Here is a 24,552-nt window from a genome sequence, read left to right as displayed (position 1 = left end):
GGCGCTCAGGGGCCAGACACGATGTTAGCGCCCACCTGACGGCTGTGCTGGGAGCCCGCAGTCACCTCTTCTGTCACTTGTTTGTTTGTAATAAAATTACCATTAATTTTCAATCACTCTCAAAAAACTCTAATTAAAAAGTTGTTTTCAATAAACACTTGTTTTTAAGTTGTTTTCAATAAAAGAAATATCATCGATACTTAAGTGCTGTAAATTGGAAGAAAAAAATAAGCACTTAATTCTACAAGTGAATGCAATCACTTTCTCAGTGACCTGAACACCTGGGGGGATCTGAGGCTTTAAGCGCCTCATTGATCCAGCTCTTCCAGTGCATTCCAGCTTTCCCTTCCATCAGCAGCTCCGTTTACGTGTCCCAGGGTGTGCTGGTTACTCGGAGCACGTTCAGTTGCTCAAGGTGGTAACCAAACAAGAGATCGCAAAATACACACACACTTACTGGTCTAACGTCTGCGAGCTTACCTCCGAGTGGCTTCTGTGGTGGGAGCCAGTCTCCGGGTGAGGGGCTCCCGTTACCGAGTCATCCTGCCTTGGGCTTCCAGCAAGAACTATTCACGGACAGGACAAAAGCCCAGCAAAACTGCACTTACGCCAGGGGAGGGGAACCGCTCCCTGAATGTCAATGAGATGAAGCCAACCACCCTGCAAAGTGCTGTGTGGCTGTGTAGCCGCCAGCTCAGAGCATTGCTGGGGCCTGTCTCGACTCCACTACGAGTGAAGGGCCTTCTCAGTTCCTCCTGACAGCGAGGTTGTGGGTGCTGGGGCGGGCATCACGGAAGAAAGAAGCGTACCTAAGAGAATCCACCAAGCACAGAACTCTGGCAGGCCAGAGTGCCGGGCGCTCTGTTCATGAAACAACTGTATTCGAAGACCTTGTTATACACCCTTTCAAGCAGCCTTTTTCCATCCTCTGCTATCGTACGAGGAAGACCTCCTTCACGAGGTCACATACACACTTGTGCCTCAACTAGGCTGGCGTGGCCCTTGAACTGCTTGGAATTCTGACCCCGCGGTTCCTGTGGGCAGCCTCTGTGGTTCGCTGCAGGCTTTATTTCTGCTCACTGAGCAGAGAAAAAGGATGGGAATGTTCTTCACCCAGAAATACTGGCGCCCTGACAGTTGCAGTGACAGATTCTTTGTGCACACAGGAACCGTAAAACGGCTCACAGCAAAGCGTTCCAAAAAGCCAGCTGCCGGGACCACAGCCGCACAGAGCCTGAGCAGAACCATCGGTTTCGAATTACGGGACACTCTTTGTCTTAGTTTTTCAACTGAGCAAGAAGGATCAGAGTTAATTTTCACAAACTATAACCTGTGAAGTCAGAAAGGGATTTTGAACAGATTGAAAAACTTCCCAAACTTCTTTATTGGCTGTCTTTTAAAGTAAGAAACAGAATTAGTAGGAATTGGTCCGACTGGATTAAACCCTTGGTGTTTCTTTTTGTTTGAAGAAAAATGTTAAGTAGATTTCACAATTCTGTGCCTTTCAAAAGTTGTTCTCTACTAAGAAATACAAACAAGCTGCCTTGAGTCAGAGACTGGAACAAACTCTTCGAGTCCCAGAGTCCTAAATAGTCACTTGAGACATGCCTCCTTGTTTCTGCTGGCAATACTAGTTTCCAGAACAAGTCCTGTTCTTTCGTACTATCTTCAAACAAACCACTGTTCCCAAACTGCCTTCCTCCCTTTTCTGCCTGCCGAGGTCCCACCCATGCTTCAACATTACGCACCGTTCAGCAAGCATTCACGGAGTGAACGGCACCGCCACGGTCCTTCCCACATGGAGTTTACGTTCAAATGGGGGATAGGAGCCCACAAGATGAATACACTAGTGTGCTCTGCGGTGACACACGACTTTCTCTCTGATGGAACACGTCAGGGAAGGGAAATGGGGTTGCTGCTGGGGGCTGGGAGCAGGCCTCACTGAGAAGGAGGCGTTTGAGCAAAGATGTGCAGAAGGCAAGGAGGGAGGTCTCACAGAGAGCTGAAGCAGAGGTGCGGCAGGTGCAAAGGCCCCAAGGTGGCCAGGCTGGAGGATGTGGGGCACAAGGCTAAGGAGCAGGGGAGACATCTAGATATGAAGTGCCTGTGGGCGTGGAGACAACCTCAGCTTTGACTCTGAGGCGGACCCGCTGGCGGGTTCTAGGCAGAGGAGCAACCACCCACTGTGTGGACAGGCTGAGGGGCAGCAGGGAAGAGCAGGCGCTGGCTGGATTGAGGTGGCACGATGGAGCTGGTGATAACGGGCCAGATTCTGGGTAGATTTGGAAGAGCCAACATGATCTGCAGTCAGAGCGATGTGGCTGAGAGGCTCAGCAGCTCAGGTGATGGAAGGGTGGACCCACCACACTGGAGATGGAGAAGACGGGGGCGAGGCGGGTGCGGAGCGAGCGGTGGGAGGTTCACTCTGATGATGAGGCTGAGATGTCTGTTGGACGTCCACGTGGGTCTGTGAAAAGCTGAGTTGAAGAGTCCAGAATCCAAGGGAGAGGCTCGGGCTGACGAGCCTCTCCCTTGGATTCTGGGGACAGTCCTGTGAAACGGACAAGGGACAGTCCTGTGAAACGGAAACTCCCACTCACATCACTTCTGCTCAGGTGCCTCTCCTCTGTGCCCCTGGCAGGAAGCCCAACTGAGGTTCCCAGCCCCCGTGTCTCATGCTCTTGTTTCCGAGGCTTTCTCTTCCCACCTACCCAATAAATCCCTGAGACCTTTCCCGTTCCCACGAATATTCCCCAACTATGAGCCCAAGATGAGGACGAGCAGTGCTCCATGAATATTTAAGGGGTGAGTGTCTCCCATCTCTCTCAAGAAGGAATAATAACTATCCTGCGCATCTACGGACAGGTGAGGCTCAGGCTGTCAGTTCGACTGACAGATCTGACCCAGTAGAATAAAAACATGCCAGTCAAAACTAAATTGGACCCCCAGCCAACAACAGCAGGATACCCATTGTTTCCAACCACACGTGGAACATTCATGAAAAGAGACTATATGTAGGGAGGAAAACCTCAATAAATTTTAAAAGACTGAACTCATCCAGATTTTATTCTCTGACCGTGACAAAATTAAATTAGAACTCATTAACAGAAAAATATCTGGAAAATCCCCAAATATTCAAAAATTAAACAACATACCTTTTAAAAAAAAATCCCATGGGTCAAAGAAGACATCACAAAGGGAATTAGAAACTGAATGAAATGAAAATACAAGTCAAATTTTGTAGGATGCAGCTAATCAGAGCTTGGAGAAATTTATAGCTTTACATGTTTATATTAAAAATAAAGGTCTTGCGGGGCTGGCCCAGTGGTGCAAGCGGTTAAGTGCACATGCTCTGCTGCGGTGGCCTGGGGTTCACCGGTTCGGATCCCCGGGCACGCACTGACGCACTGCTTGTCAAGCCATGCTGTGGCGGTGTCCCATATAAAGTGGAGGAAGATGGGCATGGATGTTAGCCCACGGCCAGTCTTCCTCAGCAAAAAGAGGAGGATTGGCAGATGTTAGCTCAGGGCCGATCTTCCTCACAAAAAAATAAAGTTCTTGGGCTGGCCCCGTGACCTGGTGGTTAAGTTTGGCATGCTCTGCTTCAGCAGCCTAGGTTCACAGGTTTGGATCCCAGGCATGGACCTACACCACTCATCAGCTACGCTGTGGCGGTGAACCACATATAAAATAGAGGAAAATTGGCACAGATGTTAGCTCAAGGCCAATCTTCCTCACCAAAAAAATAAATTAAAAAAAAAAGTTCTAGGGCCCGTCCAGTGGCCTAGTGGTTAAGTTCGGTGTGCTCCGCTTCAGCAGCCTGGGTTCGCAGGTTCAGTTCCCAGGCATGGACCTACACCACTCACCAGCAGCCATGCTGTGGTGGTGACCATATACAAATTAGAGGAAGAGACTGGAGAGAGGCATCAGCATCATGGCGGAGTGAGCCTTCCCCCTTAGACTCTCCCCCCCAAGATACAACAAAAAGGACATTTGTATGCCAACAGAGGACATTCACACAACAAAAAAGACGTCTGAGAGACCCACGCAGCCTTACATCTGAAGGTGGAGGTGCTGGAACCCCCAGAGGAAGTGGAAGGGAACTCCTCTCCTTCCCCAACAACAGCGACTCTAGGACTGGGACCTCGTGGCTCTCTGAGGTGGGAGGAGGGGCAGCCCTCCAAGGGAAAACCATCACTCTCCAAGTTCAGAGGTGACTGAACTGTTGTGGGGGTGCCTTCATCAAGCTAGCACCCCAGGAGAGCAGATAGCGAGAGAAGAACAAGAAGCCCCTGGGATCAGGTAGGTAAAAGAAAGACCCCTCCCCCTGACAGGAGCACCAGCACAGCTGGTCAGCCACAGGGCCCACGTATAGTGGCAGGCTGAGAATACACAGCTCTTGACCCCCACCCAGTGGTGGCAGGTGGAAGCTGCAACCGATATTTTCAGAATGAGGAAAAATAAGCCTATGCTCTCGAGCAGTATGCAAAAATATATTAAATCTCCAGACCAGAAAGAAAATGACAAGCACCCAGAAATAAATCCTGAAGGCAGAGAACTTTATAACCTAAATGACAGAGATCAAAATAGCTATCATAAAAAAGCTCAACAAACTACAAAAAAATACAGATCAACAATTCAGTGAAATCAGGAACTTCTTCACAAAAGAGATTGAAACTATAAAGACAAACCAATCAGAAATGTTGGAGATGAAAAAGACAACGGAGGAGATAAAGAAAAATCTGGAATCTTTAAAGAACAGAGCTGACAAAATGGAGGAAATAATTAGCAATATTGAGGATAGGAATGCAGAAATGCTCCAGTTGGAGGAGGAGAGAGAAGTAAGACTAAAAAGAAATGAATAAATTCTCCAAGAAATATCCAACTCTATTAGGAAATGCAACATAAGGATTATAGTATTCCAGAGGGAGAAGAGAGGGAAAAAGGAGCAGAGAGCTTGTTCAAAGAAATAATAGCTGAGAACTTCTCGAACCTGGGGAAGGGGCTGGAAATATCAGTGAATGAAATCAATAGATCTCCTAAATATATCAACATGAAAAGACCCTCTCCAAGGCATATAGTAGTAAACCGGGCAAAAGTCAATGATAAAGAAAAAATATTAAGGGAAGTAAGACAAAAAGAAAAATAACACACAAAGGAATTCCAATTTCTCAGCAGAAACTTTACAGGTTAGGAGAGAGTGGAATGATACATTCAAAATTCTGAAAGACAAAAACTTTCAGCCAAGAATACTCTATCCAGCGAGAATATCCTTCAGATGTGATGGAGAAATAATAACTATCCAGGTAAACAAAAGCTAAGGGAGTTCATTGCCACAAGACCCCCACTACAAGAAATGCTCAAGAAGGCCCTCATGCCTGAAAAGAAAAAAAGAGAAAGGGGATACAAAGCTTTGAGCAAGGAGAAAAACAGATAGTAAAAATCAGAAAAAATGCAGCTCTCTATCAGAATAGGTTAGCAAACACTTAATTATAATATCAAAGATTAAGGGAAGGAAAACACCAAAAATAATGTAACCTCATCACTTCAAACACAAGCTCACAACACAAGATGGAATAAGTTGTGACAATAATAAATTAGAAGGGGAAGAGGAAAGGGATGGAATTGGCTTAGTCTAAGGAAATAAGAGGCCATCAGAAAATGGACTATCTCATCTACGAGATGTTTTATACAAACCTCATGGTAACCACTAAACAGATAATCAGAACAGTGATACATACGATAAATAAAGAGAAAACTAAGAAAACCATCATACAGAACTACCAAACTGAATTGGTAGTCCAAAACACACAGGACGAGAAACAAAGGAAATGCAAAAGAACCAGAAAATGAGCAATAAAATGGCAACATTAAGCCCTCGTATATCAATAATCAGTCTAAATGTACATGGATTGAATTCTCCAATCAAAAGACACAGAGTGGAAGAATGGATTAAAAAACATGATCCAACAATATGCTGCCTCCAGGAAACACATCATAGCTCTAAAGACAAACATAGGCTCAGAGTGAAAGGATGGAAGACAATACTCCAAGCTAATGGCAAACAAAAGAAAGCAGGTGTTGCCATACTTATATCAGACAAAGTATACTTCAAGATAAAACAGGTAATGAGAGACAAAGAGGGGCAATATATAATGATAAAAGGGACACTCCACCAAGAAGACATATCAATTATAAATATATATGCACCCAACACAGGAGCACCAAACTCCATAAAGCAACTATTAAAAAATCTAAAAGGAGAAATTAACAACAACACAATAGAAGTAGGGGATCTTAACACCCCACTTACATCAATGGATAGATCATCCAGATAGAAAGTCAATAAGGAAATAGTGGACTTAAATGAAAAACGAGATGAGATGGACTTAACAGATATATATAGAGCACTCCATCCAAACACAGCAGATTACACATTCTTCTCAGGTGCGCATGGAACATTCTCAAGAATAGATCATATGTTGGGAAACAAGGCAAGACTCTATAAGTTTAAGAAGATTGAAATCATAACAAGCATCTGTTCTGACCATAATGCTATGGAACTAGAAATCAACTACAAGAAAAAAACTGGGAAAGTGACAAAGATGTGGAGACTAAACAACATGCTACTGAACAACCAATGGGTCATTGAAGAAATTAAAGGAGAAATCAGATCACATCTGGAGACAAATGAAAATGAAAATACACCATACCAACTCATATGAGATGCAGCAAAAACAGTCCTGAGAGGAAAACTCATAGCAATACAGGCCCACCTTAACAAACAAGAAAAATTCCAAATAAGCAAGCTTAAATTACACTTAATAGAATTAGAAAAAAAAGAACAGACAAAGCCCAAAGTCAGCAGAAGGAGAGAAATAATAAAAATTAGAGCAGAAATAAATGAAATTGAAACCAAAAAAACAGTAGAAAGGATCAATGAAACAAAGAGCTGGTTCTTTGAGAAGATAAACAAAATTGACAAACCCTTAGCCAGACTCACTAAGGAAAAGAGACAAGCCTCAAATAAATAAAATTAGAAATGAAAGACGAAACATTACAACAGACACCACAGAAATACAGAGGATTATAAGCGAAGACTATGAAAACTATATGCCAACAAATTGGACAATCTAGAAGAAATGGATAAATTCTTAGACTCATACAAACTCCCAAACCTGAATCAAGAAGAAAGAGAGACTCTGAATAGACCAATCACAAGTAAAGAGATTGAAAGAGTAATCAAAAGCCTCCCAAAAAATAAAAGTCCAGCACCAGATGGCTTCTCTGGAGAATTTTACCAAACATTCAAAGAAGATTTAATACCTATCCTTATCAAACTATTCCAAAAAATAGAGGAAGATGGAACACTTCCCAACACATTCTATGAGGCCAACATCACCCTGATACCGAAGCCCTACAAGGACAACACAAAGAAGGAAAATTACAGACCAATATCCCTGATGAACATAGAGGCAAAAGTCCTCAACAAAATATTGGCAAACTGAATACAGTGATACATTAAAAACATCATACATCATGATCAAGTGATTTATACCAGGGACACAGGGATGGTTCAACATCGGCAAATCAATACCATTAACAGAACAAGGACTAAAAACCACAGGATCATCTCAATAGACGAAGAGAAAGCATTTGACAAGATCCAGCATCCATTTATGATAAAAACTCTCAACAAAATGGGTATAGGGGAAAGTACTTCAACATAATAAAGGCCATATATGATAAACCACAGCCAACATCATACTCAATGGGGAAAAACCGAAAGCCATTCCTCTGAGAACAGGAACAAAAGAAGGGTGCCCACTCTCACCACTCTTATTCAACACAGTACTGGAGGTTTTGGCCAGAGCAATTAGGCAAGAAAAAGAAATAAAAGGTATCCAAATAGGTGACAAAGAACCAAAACTCTCGCTGCTTGCAGATGACATGATTTTATATATAGAAAACACTAAAGGATCCATTGGAATACTATTAGAAATAATCAACAACTACAGCAGAGTTGCAGGGTACAAAATCAACTTACAAAAATCAGTTGCATTCCTATACTCTAATAACAAACAAACAGAAAGAGAACTCAAGAATACATTCCCATTTACAATCACAACAAAAAGAGTAAAATATCTAGGAATAAATTTAACCAAGGTGGTGAAAGACCTATACAATGAAAACTATAAGACATTATTGAAAGAAATCGATGATGATGTAAAGAAATGGAAAGATATCCCACGCACATGGATTGGCAGAATAACATAGTTAAAATGTCCAGACCACCTAAAGCAATCTACAGATCCAATGCAATCCCAATCAGAATCCCCATGACATTCTTCACGGAAATAGAACAAAGAATCCTAAAATTCCTATGGGGCAACAAAATACCCCAAATACCTAAAGCAATCCTGAGAAAAAAGAACAAAGCTGGAGGCATCACAATCCCTGACTTCAAAACATACTACAAAGCAATAGTAATCAAAACACCATGGCACTGGCACAAAAAAACAGACACAGAGATTAATGGAACAGAATTGAAAGCCCAGAAATAAAACCACACATCTAGGGACAGCTAATCTTCCACAAAGGAGCTAAGAACATACAACGGAGAAAGGGAAGTCTCTTCAATAAATGGTGCTGGGAAAACTGGACAGCCACATGCAAAGGAATGCCATACACAAAAATTAACTCAAAATGGATCAAAGACTTGAAGATAAAACCTGAAATTATAAAACTCCTGGAAGAAAACATAGACAGTACACTCTTTGACTTTGGTCATAGAGGGCTCTTTTCGAATTCCATGTCTACTCGGACAAGGAAACAAAAGAAGAAATAAACAAGTAGGACTTCATCAGACTAAGGAGCTTCTGCAAGGCAAAGGAAACCAGAATCAAAATGAGAAGACAACCCACCAGGTGGGAAAAAGTATTTGCAAATCATATATCCAACAAGGGGTTAATCTCCATACTATATAAAGAATTCACACAACTGAACAACAAAAAAACAACACGATCAAAAAATGGGCAGAGGATATGAACAGACATTTTTCCAAGGAAGATATACAGATGGCCAATAGGCACATGAAAAGATGTTCAACATCATTAATCATCAGGGAAATGCAAATCAAAGTACACTAAGATATCATCTTACACCTGTTAGAATGGCTATAATCACCAAGACAAAAAATAACAAATGTTGGAGAGGTTGTAGAGAAACAGGAACCCTAATTCACTGCTGGTGAGAATGCACACTGGTGCAGCCTCTATGGAAAACAGTATGGAGAGTCTCAAAAAATTAAAAATAGAAATACCTTATGATCCAGCTATCCCACTACTGGGTATTTATCTAAAGAACTTGAAATCAACAATTCAAAGAGACTTATGCACCCCTATGTTCACTGCAGCATTAATTCACTATAGCCAAGAAGTGGAAGCAACCCAAGTGTCCCTCAACTGATGACTGGATAAAGAAGATGTGGTATATATATACAATGGAATACTACTCATCCATAAAAAAAGACAAAATCTTCCCATTTGCAACATCATGGATGGATCTGGAGGGTATTATGTTAGGTGAAATAAGCCAGACAGAGAAAGACAAACACTGCATGACCTCTCTCATATGTGGAAGATAAACTGACATATGGACAGAGAGAACAGTTTAGTGGTCACCAGGGTGAAGGGTGTTGGGGGCTGGGCACAAGGGGAGAAGGGACATATTTATATGGTGACTGACAAACAATAATGCACAACAAAAATTTCACAAGGTTATAAACCTTTATGACACCAATAAAAAAATAGAGGAAGATTTTCATCAGATGTTAGCTAAAGGGACTCTTTTTTGGCAATAAATAAATAAATAATAAAAAATAAAGTTCTAAAATTCATTACCTAACTTTTTGCCTTAGGAAGTTAGAAAAGCACAAATTAAAAAAAATGTAGAAGACAGAAAATAATAAAGAATAGAGAAAAATCAATGAAATCAATAATAAAAAATCAAGTGGCGGTTTTTTGAAAAGATCCATAAAATTGACAAACCTTTAGCTAGACTGATGAAGAAAAAGAAGAGGGAAGATGTCAATTACCAATATCAGGAATGAAAGATGGTTCACCACTATAGGTCACACAGACATTAAAAGGATAGTAAGGAAATACTGTGAACAATTTTATGCCAATAATTGGACACCTCGGATGAAATGGACAAATCCTTTAAAAGATAGAAATTACCGAAGTTTACTCAATACTACACTGGTAACTTGAATAGCCCTAAAGCTAATGCGGAAGCTGACTTTGTAATTTAAAATCTTGCCACAAAGAAAACTCCAGGCCCACATGAGTTCACTGGAATGCTACCAAACACATAAAGAATGAGTCATATCGATCCTACAGTCTTTCCAACATAGGAAGAAGGAATATTCTCATTTCATGAGGCCAGCGTTAGACTGATACCAAAACCAGACAGTCAAAAGAAAAAAACAACAGGAGAGAAAATTACAAGGACCAAATATCCCTCATGAGCAAGGAGCAACGACCTCAACCCTTGTCCAAACGTCACCAAGTTGGATGAGGCAAGACACAAAGAGGATAATAAACCGCGACCAAGTGAGTTTTCCCAGGAAGGCAGGGGTGATTCGACATTAAAAAGCAATCAACGCAGTTCAATCCTATTAACAGGCTAAAACAGAAAAACGACACAGTCACTTCAATAGACGCAGAACGAGCATTTGAGAAAATTCCACACCCAGGGGTAAGAACTCAGAAAAACGGGGAAAGCGGGGACTTCCTCAACTTGAGCAAGAACACCTGCAAAAGCCTACCCTGACAGCACACAGTCCTACCCCTTCCCCCAAGATGGCCCACCCACACGGAGCCCCGCCCACCAGCACGATGCCACGCGCGATAGGCATGGCGTCGCCTCGCTTGCGGGCGCTCTACCGCCCGCCAATGGCCAACCACTGACTGCCAACGGTCCCAGCGCGCGCGCGGCAACCCCATTGGCCAAGCTCGACGGGGCACAGGCGCAGGCGCGGGCGTGACGACCCCATTGGCCAAGCTCGACGGGGCACAGGCGCAGGCGCGGGCGTGACGACCCCATTGGCCAAGCTCGACGGGGCACAGGCGCAGGTGCGGGCACGACGACCCATTGGCGGAGGGCGGCGGAGCGGCGCTGGTGCTGAGGCCGGAGCCTCGGCAATGCTTCGCCTCGCGGCCAGCCTGGTGGCCTTCTTCTGGAGGAGGGCGGACAGGCCGAGGGAGGAGACCGGGCCCCCGGGGCCCGAGCTCGCGGAAGGTGCCTCGTGGGGTGGGCGGGTCCCCGCGCCGCCACCTGTGTGTCTGTGGGGGGGGGGGGGACCTGGGGCCCCGCGCGCTGCTGCGGGGCTTGAGGGCGACGCCGGCCGTGCGGGCGTCCACCGGGCTGTCCGGGCCGTGGTGCCGTCCTGGGGTCGCGCTCGCGTGGGTTGCAGTGAAACGGCTGTTCTTGGCGCGCGAGCGTCCCGTGAACGTCTTTGGGGGTTCCACCCCGGAAGGCAGGCGCGGCTCTTCCGTGACCGTCCCCCCGCCCTCCCGACGACCCAGCGGGTTGTGCGCGGTTGGGGCCGTGGGTCTCCCTCCCTCTGGGCCGCTCCTGCGGTGTCCGCGCTGTCTGGTGTGGGGGGCAGGACGCCGCCAGTGTCCCTGCACTGTGGGCTCAGGAGACTGGAGAAGGCCGCCCCGCTGTCTCAGTCCCTGGAGAGCCCCGTGCAAGCCGCTGCTCCCTCCTCCACCCCGTCCTCCTCACGTCCGGGGCTCTTCTGACTCTGGCCCTCACCTTGCTCGGTCGCTTCCCCCAAGGTTCCTGCGTTTTCTCTCAGCTCCTCCTCCTATGTGAGAATTGAATGCAGAGTACTGACTCTCTAGTTCCTTTCTCTGACCTCGCAAAAGATGGAATCTCCACGAGAGAAGCCAGAAGCGTCCGAATTGGAGTTTCGTGCTGAAGGCCCTCTGTGTGCAGGGTTGCTGATGCTCATGTAACCGACTTGGTTCCCAGCGCGTCGCTGCACCGATCTGGGTCTCCTCTGTAAAGTACGGGCTTTCAGCACAGCCTGAGCTCCGGATCCATGCGTCAGGAAGCTTCTGGGCAGTGCGGGACCTGAGCACCCCGGGTTCCTCGTGTGTCTGAGGTCCAGCAGACGGTGCAGGGAGGACTCAGAGAACGCTAGCCGGAGCAGGGTTCTCGGGCAGTAGTGGGGAGGGTCACTGAGAGGGTGAGGACATGCCTTGTTCCCAGGCTAGACTGACTCCCCAAGCCCGGGATCTGTTCTAGTGCCTCTTTGGTGAGACAATACAGAATCTCCTGACAGCCAGACACTGTCATCATCAATGATGAAAGATGATGGTAGTGATAACCCATAGTAAGGACTCCCTAGATGCTGCTCTGAAGCTAACAACAGTTTACACCTGCACCCTTGCCTGCGCCAGCCACGTGGAGGTCTGTGCATTGCACGCGTTCTGTCACATAACCCTCAGACAGCTCTCTCGGTAGTGGCTGTCTCTCCATCTTACAGATGAGAACAGGTACAGAGTGGCCAAAGACCTAGCTCAGAGTTACACAAACGGCAGTAGAGGAGCTGGGATTCATACCCAGGCAGTCTGGCTCTGGAGTCAGAGCTCTCCCCACCGAGTCCACCACCTGTGCCCCTTAGGGGAAGCTGGGCAGTCTGCCTCACAAACCCTACTTTCTGAATGCTCCACTCCCCTGGAGTGTTCTCCAGCTGTATGGCTCCTACCCCGATGGATGCTCCTGTAGTCAACCTCTCTCTGGGCTTCATTGGGGTCAACATAACCTCTTTGTTTGCCCATCTCAGGTGACACCAAGTTGAAAACCGTCCAGGGAGTTGTGACAAGGTACTGCAGTGATTATGGCATGATCAATGATTTGATCTACTTTTCCAATGAGGTTGTGACTAGCAACGTGCTTCTGAATGTTGGACAGGAAGTTATTGCAGTTGTGGAAGAAAATAAAGTGTCGAATGGATTGAAAGCCATCAGGGTAAGGCCTGAGTTCATTTGGGAAGTCTCTCTTCACCACGGGGCTTCCCACTGCTGTCCTCCTGCTTAGTTAACCTCTCAGATAACTTGGCGAGAGAGAGTGGAATGTACCTGTGCAGGGGTGCTTTTGTTATAAAAGTTTCTGTTTTAAAACATCAGTGGTGGTCATTGTAAATCATTCAAATGTCATAGAAATTTATAATTCATAAAGTAAAGCTTGCCTATAATTTTATGCCATGGAGAAGAACACTTAACATTTCTATGTCTATTCTTCTGATCATTTAAAAAAATATTGTTAAAAATGATAATCATTGGACCTTTTGTTATCCAATTAGCAAAGGTAATTACTGAACCCTATTATTCAGCAACTTTTTTCATTTAAAAATAGTATTTTTGTACTATAAATTCTTGGAAGTAGAATTGTTATTCAAAGGGTATGCACATTAACATTTTAATGATTACCATCAAATTATTCTCAGATAACATCATACTAATTTATATTTTCAGGAACAGGATGAGAGACTGCCTGTTACCCAGTGTTGGCAAGGATGTGGATATTATTAATTTTTGAAATCTTTGTCAATGTAATAAGGGAAAAGTGATCTCATAATTTTGACTTGCACTTAAGCCTTAAAGTAGATTAATTATTCACATTTTTTTCTATGAATTATTTTTGTGTCCTTAGTCCATTTATTTTTGTTGTTCAACTTTTTAAGTTTCTATATTGGGGAAATTAGAACTTTTTAAGGAAAATTATTATAGGAAAGTTGCAAAATTTCTGCCAAGATCGTCTTTTGGCTTTGTTTTCTGAGGTTTTATTTTATGTGGTTAAACGTGTCTCTTTTTTCCATGTGGCTTTTGAGTTCCGTAAGAATCCTTGGAGAGGCTTATTCCACTTCCTATTACAAATATGCACTCAAGTTTTCCTCTGAAATTTTGTTTATTCACATTTAAATTGTTAATCTTCCTGGAATTTATTTGGTGTACAGACTGAAAGAAGGAACCAGACATTCCTTTCCCAGGAGCTAGCGAGTTGTCCCGCTGAGGAGGGACGACTGGTAGAGGAGGTCCCTTTATCGTGCACCGGCACCCCATGCACATGGGAACCTGTCTGGACCCTGTCGGTCCTGATGCCGGCGCGTGGGCCTTGGTGGCACAGTTGCGTCTGTGATGGTAGGCAGGTTTCCCTCCTACTCTTCTTGTGGGTGAATTCTATGGGCTCTCCACTCCTTCTGGACGAAACTTCGAGTCCTTCTGTTGTTTCTCTCCCCGGCTTAGACTCGCTTTGGACAGCAGAGTTGGTGGATCCATTTAGGCTCAGTGACATGTGGATCATATCAAGTTTCCTCCAGCCACCAATTATGTCTGTCCCTTTATTTAAGCCTTCCTTTATGTTCTTTCCACAGTGTAATAATTGTTTTCTTCATTTAGGTTCTGCAAATTTCTTGTTAAGTTTATTTCCAAGAATTTTAATGTTTTCATTCCATTATCATATAGTTTTACTTTGTATTTTCAAATTAATCTTTTTCTTCCTATATAAGAAAGCTATTGATTTTTGTTATGTAATTTGGTAGTTTGCAAACTTATTAAGCTCAACTACTTTTTAAAATGGTCGAGATATACCTTATTACTATTACAGTTAGTAATGCCATTAAGATGGCATAATATTAAGATGGCTTAATATCATCTTTCATCAAATTTTAAAAATAATACAAATAAAAATCAAATTCCGGAATTGCATTGTTCTGTGTGGTAGCTACCAGCCATTTGTGGCTATTTAAATTTATTAAAAGTAAATAAAATTTAAAATTCTTCGGTTTCACTAGCCACATTTCAAATACTAACTGTAGCTTGCAGTTACCAAATTGGGCAGCACAAACATAAAATATTTCTGTTGTCACAGAGAGTCCTTTTAGATTTCTCTGGCCTAGGATGCTGCAGAATGGAAAGTAGGCCCTCTCCATGCCCTCCACCTGCACCTGTGTTCCTCAGGCCTGGTGCCTGCCTTGGTTTCTGCTTTCAGCTCCTCTGGTAGATGCTTGAATCACTTGTGCAGTGTGCTCACCCCTGCTCCATTTACCGACACTAGATAGCGTTTACGACCTCCATCACGAGAGAGATGCACTCGGCTCGTTTACACTGCCCTCTGTATTTCTGTGCATGTTGTGGTGGTGGTGGTGGTAAAATATACAACATAAAATTTACCATTTTAACCATTTTTAAGTGTACAATTAAGTGGCATTAAGTACATTCACATTGTTGTGCACCCATCACCACTATCTATTTTCAAAACTTTTTCATCATCCAAAATACAAACTCTGTTACCCGTTAAACAGTAGTTCGCTGTTCTGCTTTCTGTCTCTGTGAATTTGACTCTCCTTGGCATCTCATATAAGGGAATTATATGCTACTTGTGCTTGTGTGTCTTACTGGACCTAGCATAATATTTTCAAAGTTTATCCACGTAACATGTATCAGAACTTCATTCCTTTCTATGGCTGAATAACATTCCGTTGTATGTATTCACTACATTTTGTTCTCCACTCATTTGTTGATGGACACGAGTTGTTTCTGTCTTTTGGCTGTTGTGAATAATGCTGCTATGAATGAGTATCTTTTTGAGTCCCTGTTTTCAGTTCTTTTGGGTATATACTTTGGAGTGGAATTGTGGGGTCATATGATTATTCTATGTTTAGCTTTTTGAGGAACTGCCAAATTTTTCCATAGTGGCTACATTCCCAGCAGCAATGCACAAGGATTCCAGTTTCTCTATATCCCCACCAGCACCAGTTATTTTTCGTTTTATTGACACTAGCCATCCTAGTGGATGTGAAGTGGTATCTTATTGTGGTTTTGATTTACATTTCTATAATAATTAATGAAGTTGAGCATCTTTTCATGTGTTTATAGGTCGTTTATATATCTTCTTTGGAGAAATGTCTGTTCAAGTTCTTTGCCCATTTTTTAATTGGGATCTTTTTTTTTTATTGAGTTATAGAAGTTCTTTATATATTCTGGATATGAATCTCTTAATCAGATATATGATTTACAAATATTTTCCTCCCATTCTGTGAATTGCCTTTTTACTTTTTCTTGATAGTATCCTTTGATGCAGAGAAGTTTTAAATTTTGATGAAGTCCAGTTTATCCTTTCTTTAGTTACCTGTGCTTTTAATGTCACACTTAAAAAGTCGTTGACTGGGGACAGCCTGGTGGCATAGTGGTTAAGTTTGTGCACTCTGCTTCAGCAGCCCTGGGTTGGCAAGTTCGGATCCTGGGCATGGACCCATGCACTGCTTATCAAGCCGTGCTGTGGTGGCGTCCCATATAAAGTAGAGGAAGATGAGCACGGATGTTAGCCCAAGGCCGGTCTTCCTCAGCAAAAGGAGGAGGACTGGCGATGGATGTTAGCTCAGGGCTGATCTTCCTCACACACAGACACATACACACAAAATCATTGACTAATCCAAGATCATGAAGATTTTCACCTATGCTTTTTTCTAAGAGTTTTATAATTCTAGCTCTTAAATTTAAGTCTTTGATCCATTTTGAGTTAATTTTTGAATATGGTGTTGGTAAGGGTTTGACTTCCTTCTTTTGCGTGTTGATATCCAGTTTTCCCACCACCATTTTTTGAGAAGACTGCACAATGGGGAAAACCCTTTCCCCATTGAATGGTCTTGGCACCTGTGTTGAAAATCAATTGACCATATATATGAGGGTTTATTTCTGGGCTCTGTATTCTGTCTCATTGGTCTTACATCTGTCTTTATGCCGGTACCACGCTCTTTCGATTACTGGAGCTTTGTAGTAAGTTGTGAAATCAAGAAGTGTAATTTTTCTAACTTTGTTCTTTTTGAAGATTTTTTTGGTTATTCAGGGTCCCTTGAGATTCCATTTGAATTTTAGGATGGATTTTCCTATTTCTGCAAAACACGTAATTGGGATTTTGAGGGGGATTGTGTTGAATCTGTAAATCACTTTGGACAGTATTGACATCTTAACAGTATTAAGTCTTCCAATTCATGAACACAGATGTCTTTCCGTTTATTGTCTTTAACTTCTTTCAGCCACATTTTGTAGTTTTCAGCATACAAGTCTTCCACCTCCTTAGTTAAATTTATTCCTAAGTGTTTCATTCTTTTTGATGCTACTGTAAGTGGGATTTTTTTCTGAATTTCCTTTTTTGGATTGTTCATTGCAAGTGTATAGAAGTAGAACTGATTTTTGTATGTTGATTTGTATGCTGCAGCTTTGTTTAACTCCTTTATTAACTCGAACAGTTTTTTTGTGAGGAAGACTGGCTCTGACTTAACATCCACTGCCAGTCCTCCTCTTTTTGCTGAGGAAGATTAGCCTTGAGCTAACATCTGTGCCCATCTTCCTCTATTTTGTATGTGGGATGCCACCACAGTGTGGCCTATGAGCGGTACATAGATCTGTGCCCGGGATCTGAACCTGCAAACCCCAGGCCACTGAAGCGGAGCACGCAAACCCAACCACTATGCCACTGGGCCAGCCCCAGCTCTAACAAATATTTATGGAATGTTTAGTGGTTTCTGCGTGTAAGATCGTGCCCATCTGCAGACAGAGGTCATTCTACTTCCTTTCCAATTTGAATACCTTTTATTTTGTTTTCTCGCCTAATTGCTCTGGCTGGGACTTCCAGTACTATTTTGAACAGAAGTGGCAAAAAGAGGCATCCTTGCCTTGTTCCTGCTCTTCGGGAAAAAGCTTTGTCTTTCACCATTGAGCATGATGTCAGCTGTGGGTTTTTCATACATGGCCTTTATCATGTGAGGAGGTTCCCTTCTAGTCTAGTTGACTGAGCATTTCTATTGTGAAAGGGTGTTGAGTTTTGTCAAATGCTTTTTCTGCATCAACTGAGATGGTTGTGTTTTTTCCTTCCTTCTACCAATGTGGTGTATTATAGTGATTGATTTTCATGTGTTGAACCACCTTTGCATTCTGGGATAAACCCCCCTTGGTCATGATGTATAATCCTTTTAATACACTGCTGAACTTGGTTTGCTAGTATTTTGTTGAGGATTTTTGCATCTGTATTCGTAAGGGGTACTGGCCTGTAGTTTGCTTTTCTTGTCATCCTCTTATTATGGTTCAGACAGCAGTTTGTCTGTCTTGCAGGTGGACGCTGTCTCTGATAAATGGGAAGACGACAGCAGAAACTCCAGCCGAGGGCTGTCAGGCTCCAGCCCCCGAGTGCTGATTGGCTGCGTGACCTCCTTGACGGAAGGGGCTGGCTACATCAATCAGACCACGTACTTCTCTATGGAGAGTGTTTGTGAAGGTAGGCTAGACAGTTTCTACTTCACATTTAAATTAGGCTTTGTGTGTTTTTCGTTTTGTGTGAGTAGATCTGAGATGGTCACAGGCCAGGTCACAGGTCACATTGAAGGTCAGGTTTGGGCATGCTTTGTGGAGAAAGCTTTGGGACCAGAACGCCTTCTCCAGGTGCTGGCTCCAAGCAGAGGCTCTGTAGTGTTGGGCAAACGTGCTGTCATTTGTTTTGTGTTCACTTGTTGAATGCAGTCACTAATTTCTGGGTAATTGTTCCTTTCACATAATTATTGTTAGTGATCTAAGTCAACAGTGTTACAGATATATAGAAGTACTCTTGCTTTTAAAGTACTTCAGGGCCGGCCCCGTGGCTTGGTGGTTAAGTGAGCGCGCTCCACTGCTGGTGACCCGGGTTCGGATCCCGGGCTCGCACCGGCGCGCTGCTTCTCCGGCCATGCTGAGGCCGCGTCCCACATACAGCAACTAGAAGGATGTGCAGCTATGACACGCAACTATCTACTGGGGCTTTGGGGGGAAAAATAAATAAATAAAATCTTTAAAAAAAAAAAAATAATAAAAAAAAAATAAAGTACTTCAAATGTTTTAAAATAGGACTTGGGGATAACCTTGTACCTTTCCAAAAGTATATATCCATTTAATTGCATTTGTTTCCAGCTGATCTAAGATTTTGTTTTTATGCCTAAAGAAATAATTTGTCAGTGCCATTTATTGAGTTTCATTCAACAACTATTTATTGTGTGCTTGCTGTCTACGTTGGTGGGTAGGGACCTAGGCAATGAGTGACCAAGATGAGTGAGACCTTGCTCTTCCTCCTGAGAGAAACAGACCTGCACATACTTGGTAATCAGGCAGCAATTGGAAAAATTGAGTGGGGAGGTGCTTTCTGAGCTGAATTCTAGCCACACACCAGGCTGGGCTGCATGTTGAGAGAGGACCAGGAGCAGAAATTCTTTTCCACCTTGGCTGCTAGGCAGCCCAGGTGCAGGAGGGCGATTAGCCCAGTCCACCGGGCATCTTGCTGCTCTGCCTTTCTTGGATGTGAAAGCCTGGGGTCTGACCTTGATTGCTAACCCCAGGAGTCCCCAGAATGACATTGACAGGCGGCTATCTGGGATTTAAACAGGCTATTTAAAGTTGATGTTCTGTCAGAGAAACTTTGAATTCTGGAAAAATTGATCCTCAATTGTTCAGTTCCAAAGGCAATCCCTAGGTCCCTGTAACCATGCCAACAGGCAGTCACTCCCAGACTGGAACATGGTTCATGCTGTGGATATTGTGGGGAGGTACAGAAGAGAAGGCTCACCCTGAGGACTGGTGCCTGAAGCACAGGTGGAGGGATTTCCTAGCATGGTCAAGTCCTCTCAGCTGAGAGTCAGGCTCAGCGATATCTGAACAGCTGCTGTTAACATAATCGCAGAACCTGACCATCGTAGTAGAGAGAACATTCTTGAAAGAGAAAATACAGTGTGAGAAAAGGTAATAATGGGCCTCGAAAACCAAGATCAGCAGACCTCTTCTGAAAAGGGCATGGTCTCTGGGACAGAAGCAGTGTGACACAGCCAAAGAGGGTGCCTGAGTGAAAGGGCGTGGCTGAGTCTCCGTCAGACTTTGTCTGCAAACACAGGCAGCAGGCTGCCTTGCTAGCCTCTGATGTGAAGGTGAGAAAAGGAAGAACTAAGCTAAATTTTTCATTTACTTGAGAGAGAGTCAGAATGTACTGTTTCCTTCTTGATATTCATTCAACAGATGTTGGAGTGCCTCACTGCCGGCCAGGCACTGTTCTGTAGAACTCGCTCTAACAGGGGGAAGGGCAGGCGCACACAGTGTCTTCTGCTCTGCAGGAACTACACAAGGTGTGGTAGGACGGGGGTGGACAGGCTTGGGTTTCCTCTAGTACGGGGTGCAGCCCAGCCTCTTTAAGTGCACAGCAGGCCGAGGGCTCTAGGAGGAGGGTCCGGGTGAAGCACAGAATTTGCCGTAACCACAACCCTCCCAGGTAACCTTGGTGAGGTTCTGGCTCAGTCGGGCGCCAGAGATGAACGGTGTACTTGCAGCATGGGAGGTGAGCAAGTGCTGACTGTTTCAGGAAGGGGTGTCTCTAGGGAAAAGCATGTGCCTGTGAATACTGAAGAGTGTGAAGGTGGGAGGTGAGATCTCAGGATCACCAGGTCCCCTTGAACTTGGACTGCAGAGACGGTGGTGGCCATCAGTCCAGTTCTGTGGATGAGATATTTGAGATTTAGGCCCACAGGTAGCACTCGTGGGCATTCTTAATATCAGTAGCAGGACTCAAGCTGTTTTACACGTGAATATCCAATGCACCCTTAACCGATTTGACCAAGGCGCCTAAATGGAATTGGATGTTCAACCTTAGGTAGGCATTCCCATGCTCAGCACTGTGACATTTGAGGCTGAGTTGCTCTCTGTCATGGGGGCTGCCCTGTGAATTGTAGGATGTTTAGCAGCATCTCTGGCCTCTACCCACTAGATGCTAGTAGCCACCCTCACTCCCACCCCACAGTTGTGACAACCTAGAATGTCTACAGACACTGCCACGGTGCCCCTGGCAGGGCAGAATGGCCCTGGGTAGGAACCACAGGTCTAAGGAATGGGGTCTGAAGTCTGTGTGTGCGGCAGTCTGCTTCTTTCCTCTTTATTTCCAGGGTAAGTGCTGGACAACCCCTAGCACATGCATGTCCTGTGTATCCAGTGTGGCCTAAGCTCTCAGCCTGGGTCACAGTCAAGGTATATCTTTATTTTCACATTAAACTGGTTTGTGCACCCACTTGTGAGATGAAGAGGAAGTCCCACGGATTCTTCCTGAGACCTTCCACTGGGGCAAAGAACCCAACGCCACACTTAGTCCAGGGGGCCCTGCCCTGTGTCAGGATGCCTCTTTAGTGACCAGTGCACCCACTCTGTTACCGAACCAAGTGGGCTTGCCTCCTGGTGAGTTAAAGACTACACCAGTGGAAGTTGTCTCACAAAGTAAAGTGTGTTTGCAGCAAATAGGAGGCCATGAGGAATCATTTCCAAAGTCATGGCTTCTCTGGACAAAGGGAAGCAGAAACTTTTATTTGGTTGGGGAATGAATATTCAGAAGGGAGAGGCAGGTATTCACTTGCACAGGCTCAGTTGGAGAACATGCTTCCACATAATGAGGCCTGAGCTCCTCCTGGAGAGATCTTTGCATTAAAAATAAGGCAAAGGCATTCACAAAAATTAACTCAAAATGGATCGAAGACCTAAAGGTGAGACCTGAAACTCTAAAACTCATAGAAGAAAATATAGGCAACACACTATTTGACGTTGGTCATAAAGGAATCTTTTCAGCTGACATGCCTACCCAGTGTAGGGAAACTAAAGAAAAAATAAGCAAGTGGGACTTTATCAGATTAAAGAGCTTCTACAAGACAAACGAACCCAGAATCAAGATGAACAGACAGCCCACCAGCTGGGAGAAAATATTTGCAAAACATATATCTGACAAGGGGTTAATCTTCATAGTATATAAAGAATTCACACAACTGAACAACAAAAAAACAAACAACCCGATCAAAAAATGGGCAGAGGAAATGAACAGACACTTCTCCAAAGAAGATATACAGATGGCCAATAGGCACATGAAAAGATGTTCAACATCACTAATCATCAGGGAAATGCAAATCAAAACAACACTAAGATACCACCTCACGCCCGTTAGAATGGCTATAACCACCAAGACAAAAAACAACAAATGTTGGAGAGCATGTGGAGAAACAGGAACCCTCATACACAGCTAGTGGGAATGCAAACTGGTGCAGCCTCTATGGAAAACAGTATGGAGATTCCTCAAAAAATTAAAAATAGAAATACCTTATGATCCAGCTATCCCACTACTGGGAATCTATCCAACGAACCTGAAATCAACAATCCAAAGAGGCTTGTGCACCCCTATGTTCATTGCAGCATTATTCATTATAGCCAAGACATGGAAGCAACCTCAGTGTCCCTCGACTGATGATTGGATCAAGAAGATGTGGTGTGTATATATATACACACACACACATATACACACAATGGAATACTACTCAGCCATAAAAAAGACAAAATCATCCCATTTGCAACAACATGGATGGGTCTGGAGGGTATTATGTTAAGTGAAGTAAGCCAGAAAGAGAAAGACAAACACTGTATGATCTCACTCGTGGAATAGAAACCAGCTTATGGACAGAGAAAACTGTATTGTGGTTACCAGGGGCAATGGGGGTGGGGGGGTGGGCACAAGGGGTGAAGGGAGACGTATATATGGTGATGGACAAACAACAATGTACAACCCAAAATTTCACAATGTTATAAACTATTGAAACATCAATAAAAAATAAATAAGGCAAAGGTCATGGGCATAGCTCTTGTGGTGAGCCTTGGTCAGTTTCAGGATGGCTGGTGGTTATATCTTCTTAACATACAAAAGGAAAAGAAACAACTTGGAAAACAGTTAATTGCTTCCAAACCCACCTTTGAGTTGCTCGAGGCACCTAGTCGGTGACAACTCCAGGGACCTGTTTTCATCTGCCCACATCCCTGAGGTCCTCAGATTGTCGCTCTGAAAGCCTCTGCCCAACACCTGCTTCCTCCTTTCTGGGTAGCATCACAGGCCTCCAACACCAGCTCTTCCAAGGCCAGAGCTCTTTGTCCTGCACAACTGGACAGTCTCTGGTGCCTTTCCAGATCCACCCCACTCTGCCCCCGGGCCTGCGCTGTATGGACCCTGGCCTTGCCCTCTAGCTTCTGTTTGGGATTAGCCCATGGAAAGCACCAGCAGATTGGTGAGAGGGAGGGGAGCGAGTTTGGGCTCGGTGTCCCCGCCTCATGCCCTGATGGTGGCTTTGTTCCTCTCCCATGGCCAGAGCCATAGCCGGGATGACCAGATAATTTAGTGTGCAAACTGGTGCACAGTTGAGAAGTGAAAAGGGGTGTTAAAACTAAGTAAAATTAAGTCATTTTTGAAATATTTGTATATAGACTAACAGATTGACTTTATTATCTTGGTGGACCTTTGAAGTAGTAGTATTGTCAGTACATATTGTCAGTACATATTGACATACTTTAATTTCTTAGCATCCTTAATACCATGTTCCTGGTATTGTTCTGAAGAATGTACACTTTTCAATATGATCTTAATTTCATTTTTCCAAACAATGGGCGGGAGTCTTCTTCAAAACTGCATCTTATGGTTGATGAATTTGAAATTGTAGACACCTTTGACTGGGTCTCCCTCTAGGCTGTAATATTTTTAATTGAGGAAATATTAATAAGCCCAGAGCAAATTCTGCTAAATGTAAGATATTCACAAGTCTGGGATTTTTCTATTGAAATGTATAACCATTTCAGCCCAAGGGTCTTCACAGGTACTGCTTTTTTGCATATATGAGTACAAAGGTATTCAAATATTTTCGTAAACTGAAACTTGTCAAATAAGTTGTCTCTGTGATTTTTTTGAATGTTACTCCAAATATGGATGCTGTAAATTTGTAGGCCTTGTCAGTTTCACTCATTCCATTATGAAATACAGTTTATCCAATTAAAAGTAAGGGCTTCATTGACAGACTTAACGCGAGTCAGAATAGTGTCAGGTCCAATCGTAGGATTTCAGCATTAAACCGTGTACGCCACGTGGGCTCCTGGGGTCTCATGCTGCTTTCCTCCGTTGCTTTTGTGGAGATCACTGTCACTGTCTTTCTGTTTACAAGCTGTATTTTCAATAACTGCAATTCACAAAGGCTTCAAAAGCTGGAAATTTTGGGCTCCACATTTAACGAATACTTTGATTAAAGATTTCCAACTGATTTTGAACAAAATATAACCAAAATTTAGCGGTCTCACCGTTGTAGGGTTGTTTTACAAAGTGCTTCTTCAGAGGTTCAAATGTGTGTAAAATTTAGAAGGTGGGGCAGCAGAGAGAACAAGGGCTGCCAGGCCCCAGTGGTTTTGTACTCTGGTTCCCTCTACGTGTCTGTAGATGCTCTCGACTCTGATGGCTGCAGCTTGTGTTCCAGCTGGTGGGACAGCAGAGTGCAGGCAGAGGCAGTCGGGTGTGTGCGCCGAAGTCAGTTTCAAGGACGTTCCTGCCCCACAGGTTTCTCAGTGTGATGGGGTGTTATTTTTATTATGGTGCTTTATTCCATCAGAACTTATATGCATGTTGTCATTG

The 24,552-nt window shown here is 43.8% G+C and overlaps 1 protein-coding gene across 1 annotated transcript in view; it reads left to right on the top strand.

Annotated features, from left to right (window-relative positions):
- The first annotated feature begins 12,861 nt into the window (after positions 1 to 12,861).
- The window catches only part of MOV10L1 (Mov10 like RNA helicase 1), an 83,291-nt gene continuing 71,600 nt past the window's right edge, over positions 12,862 to 24,552 (top strand). The window contains exons 1-2 of the mRNA XM_087448708.1: positions 12,862 to 13,041; positions 18,186 to 18,348. Coding sequence (XP_087304834.1) covers positions 12,916 to 13,041; positions 18,186 to 18,348 — 289 coding nt within the window. The 5' untranslated portion in view covers positions 12,862 to 12,915. The remainder of the gene's footprint in view (positions 13,042 to 18,185; positions 18,349 to 24,552) is intronic.

This window comes from Ceratotherium simum, chromosome 25 (assembly GCF_057802395.1).
Source record: "Ceratotherium simum simum isolate JZ-2026a chromosome 25, ASM5780239v1, whole genome shotgun sequence".
NCBI lineage: Eukaryota > Metazoa > Chordata > Mammalia > Perissodactyla > Rhinocerotidae > Ceratotherium > Ceratotherium simum.
This window is presented reverse-complemented; position numbering and strand designations above follow the sequence as displayed.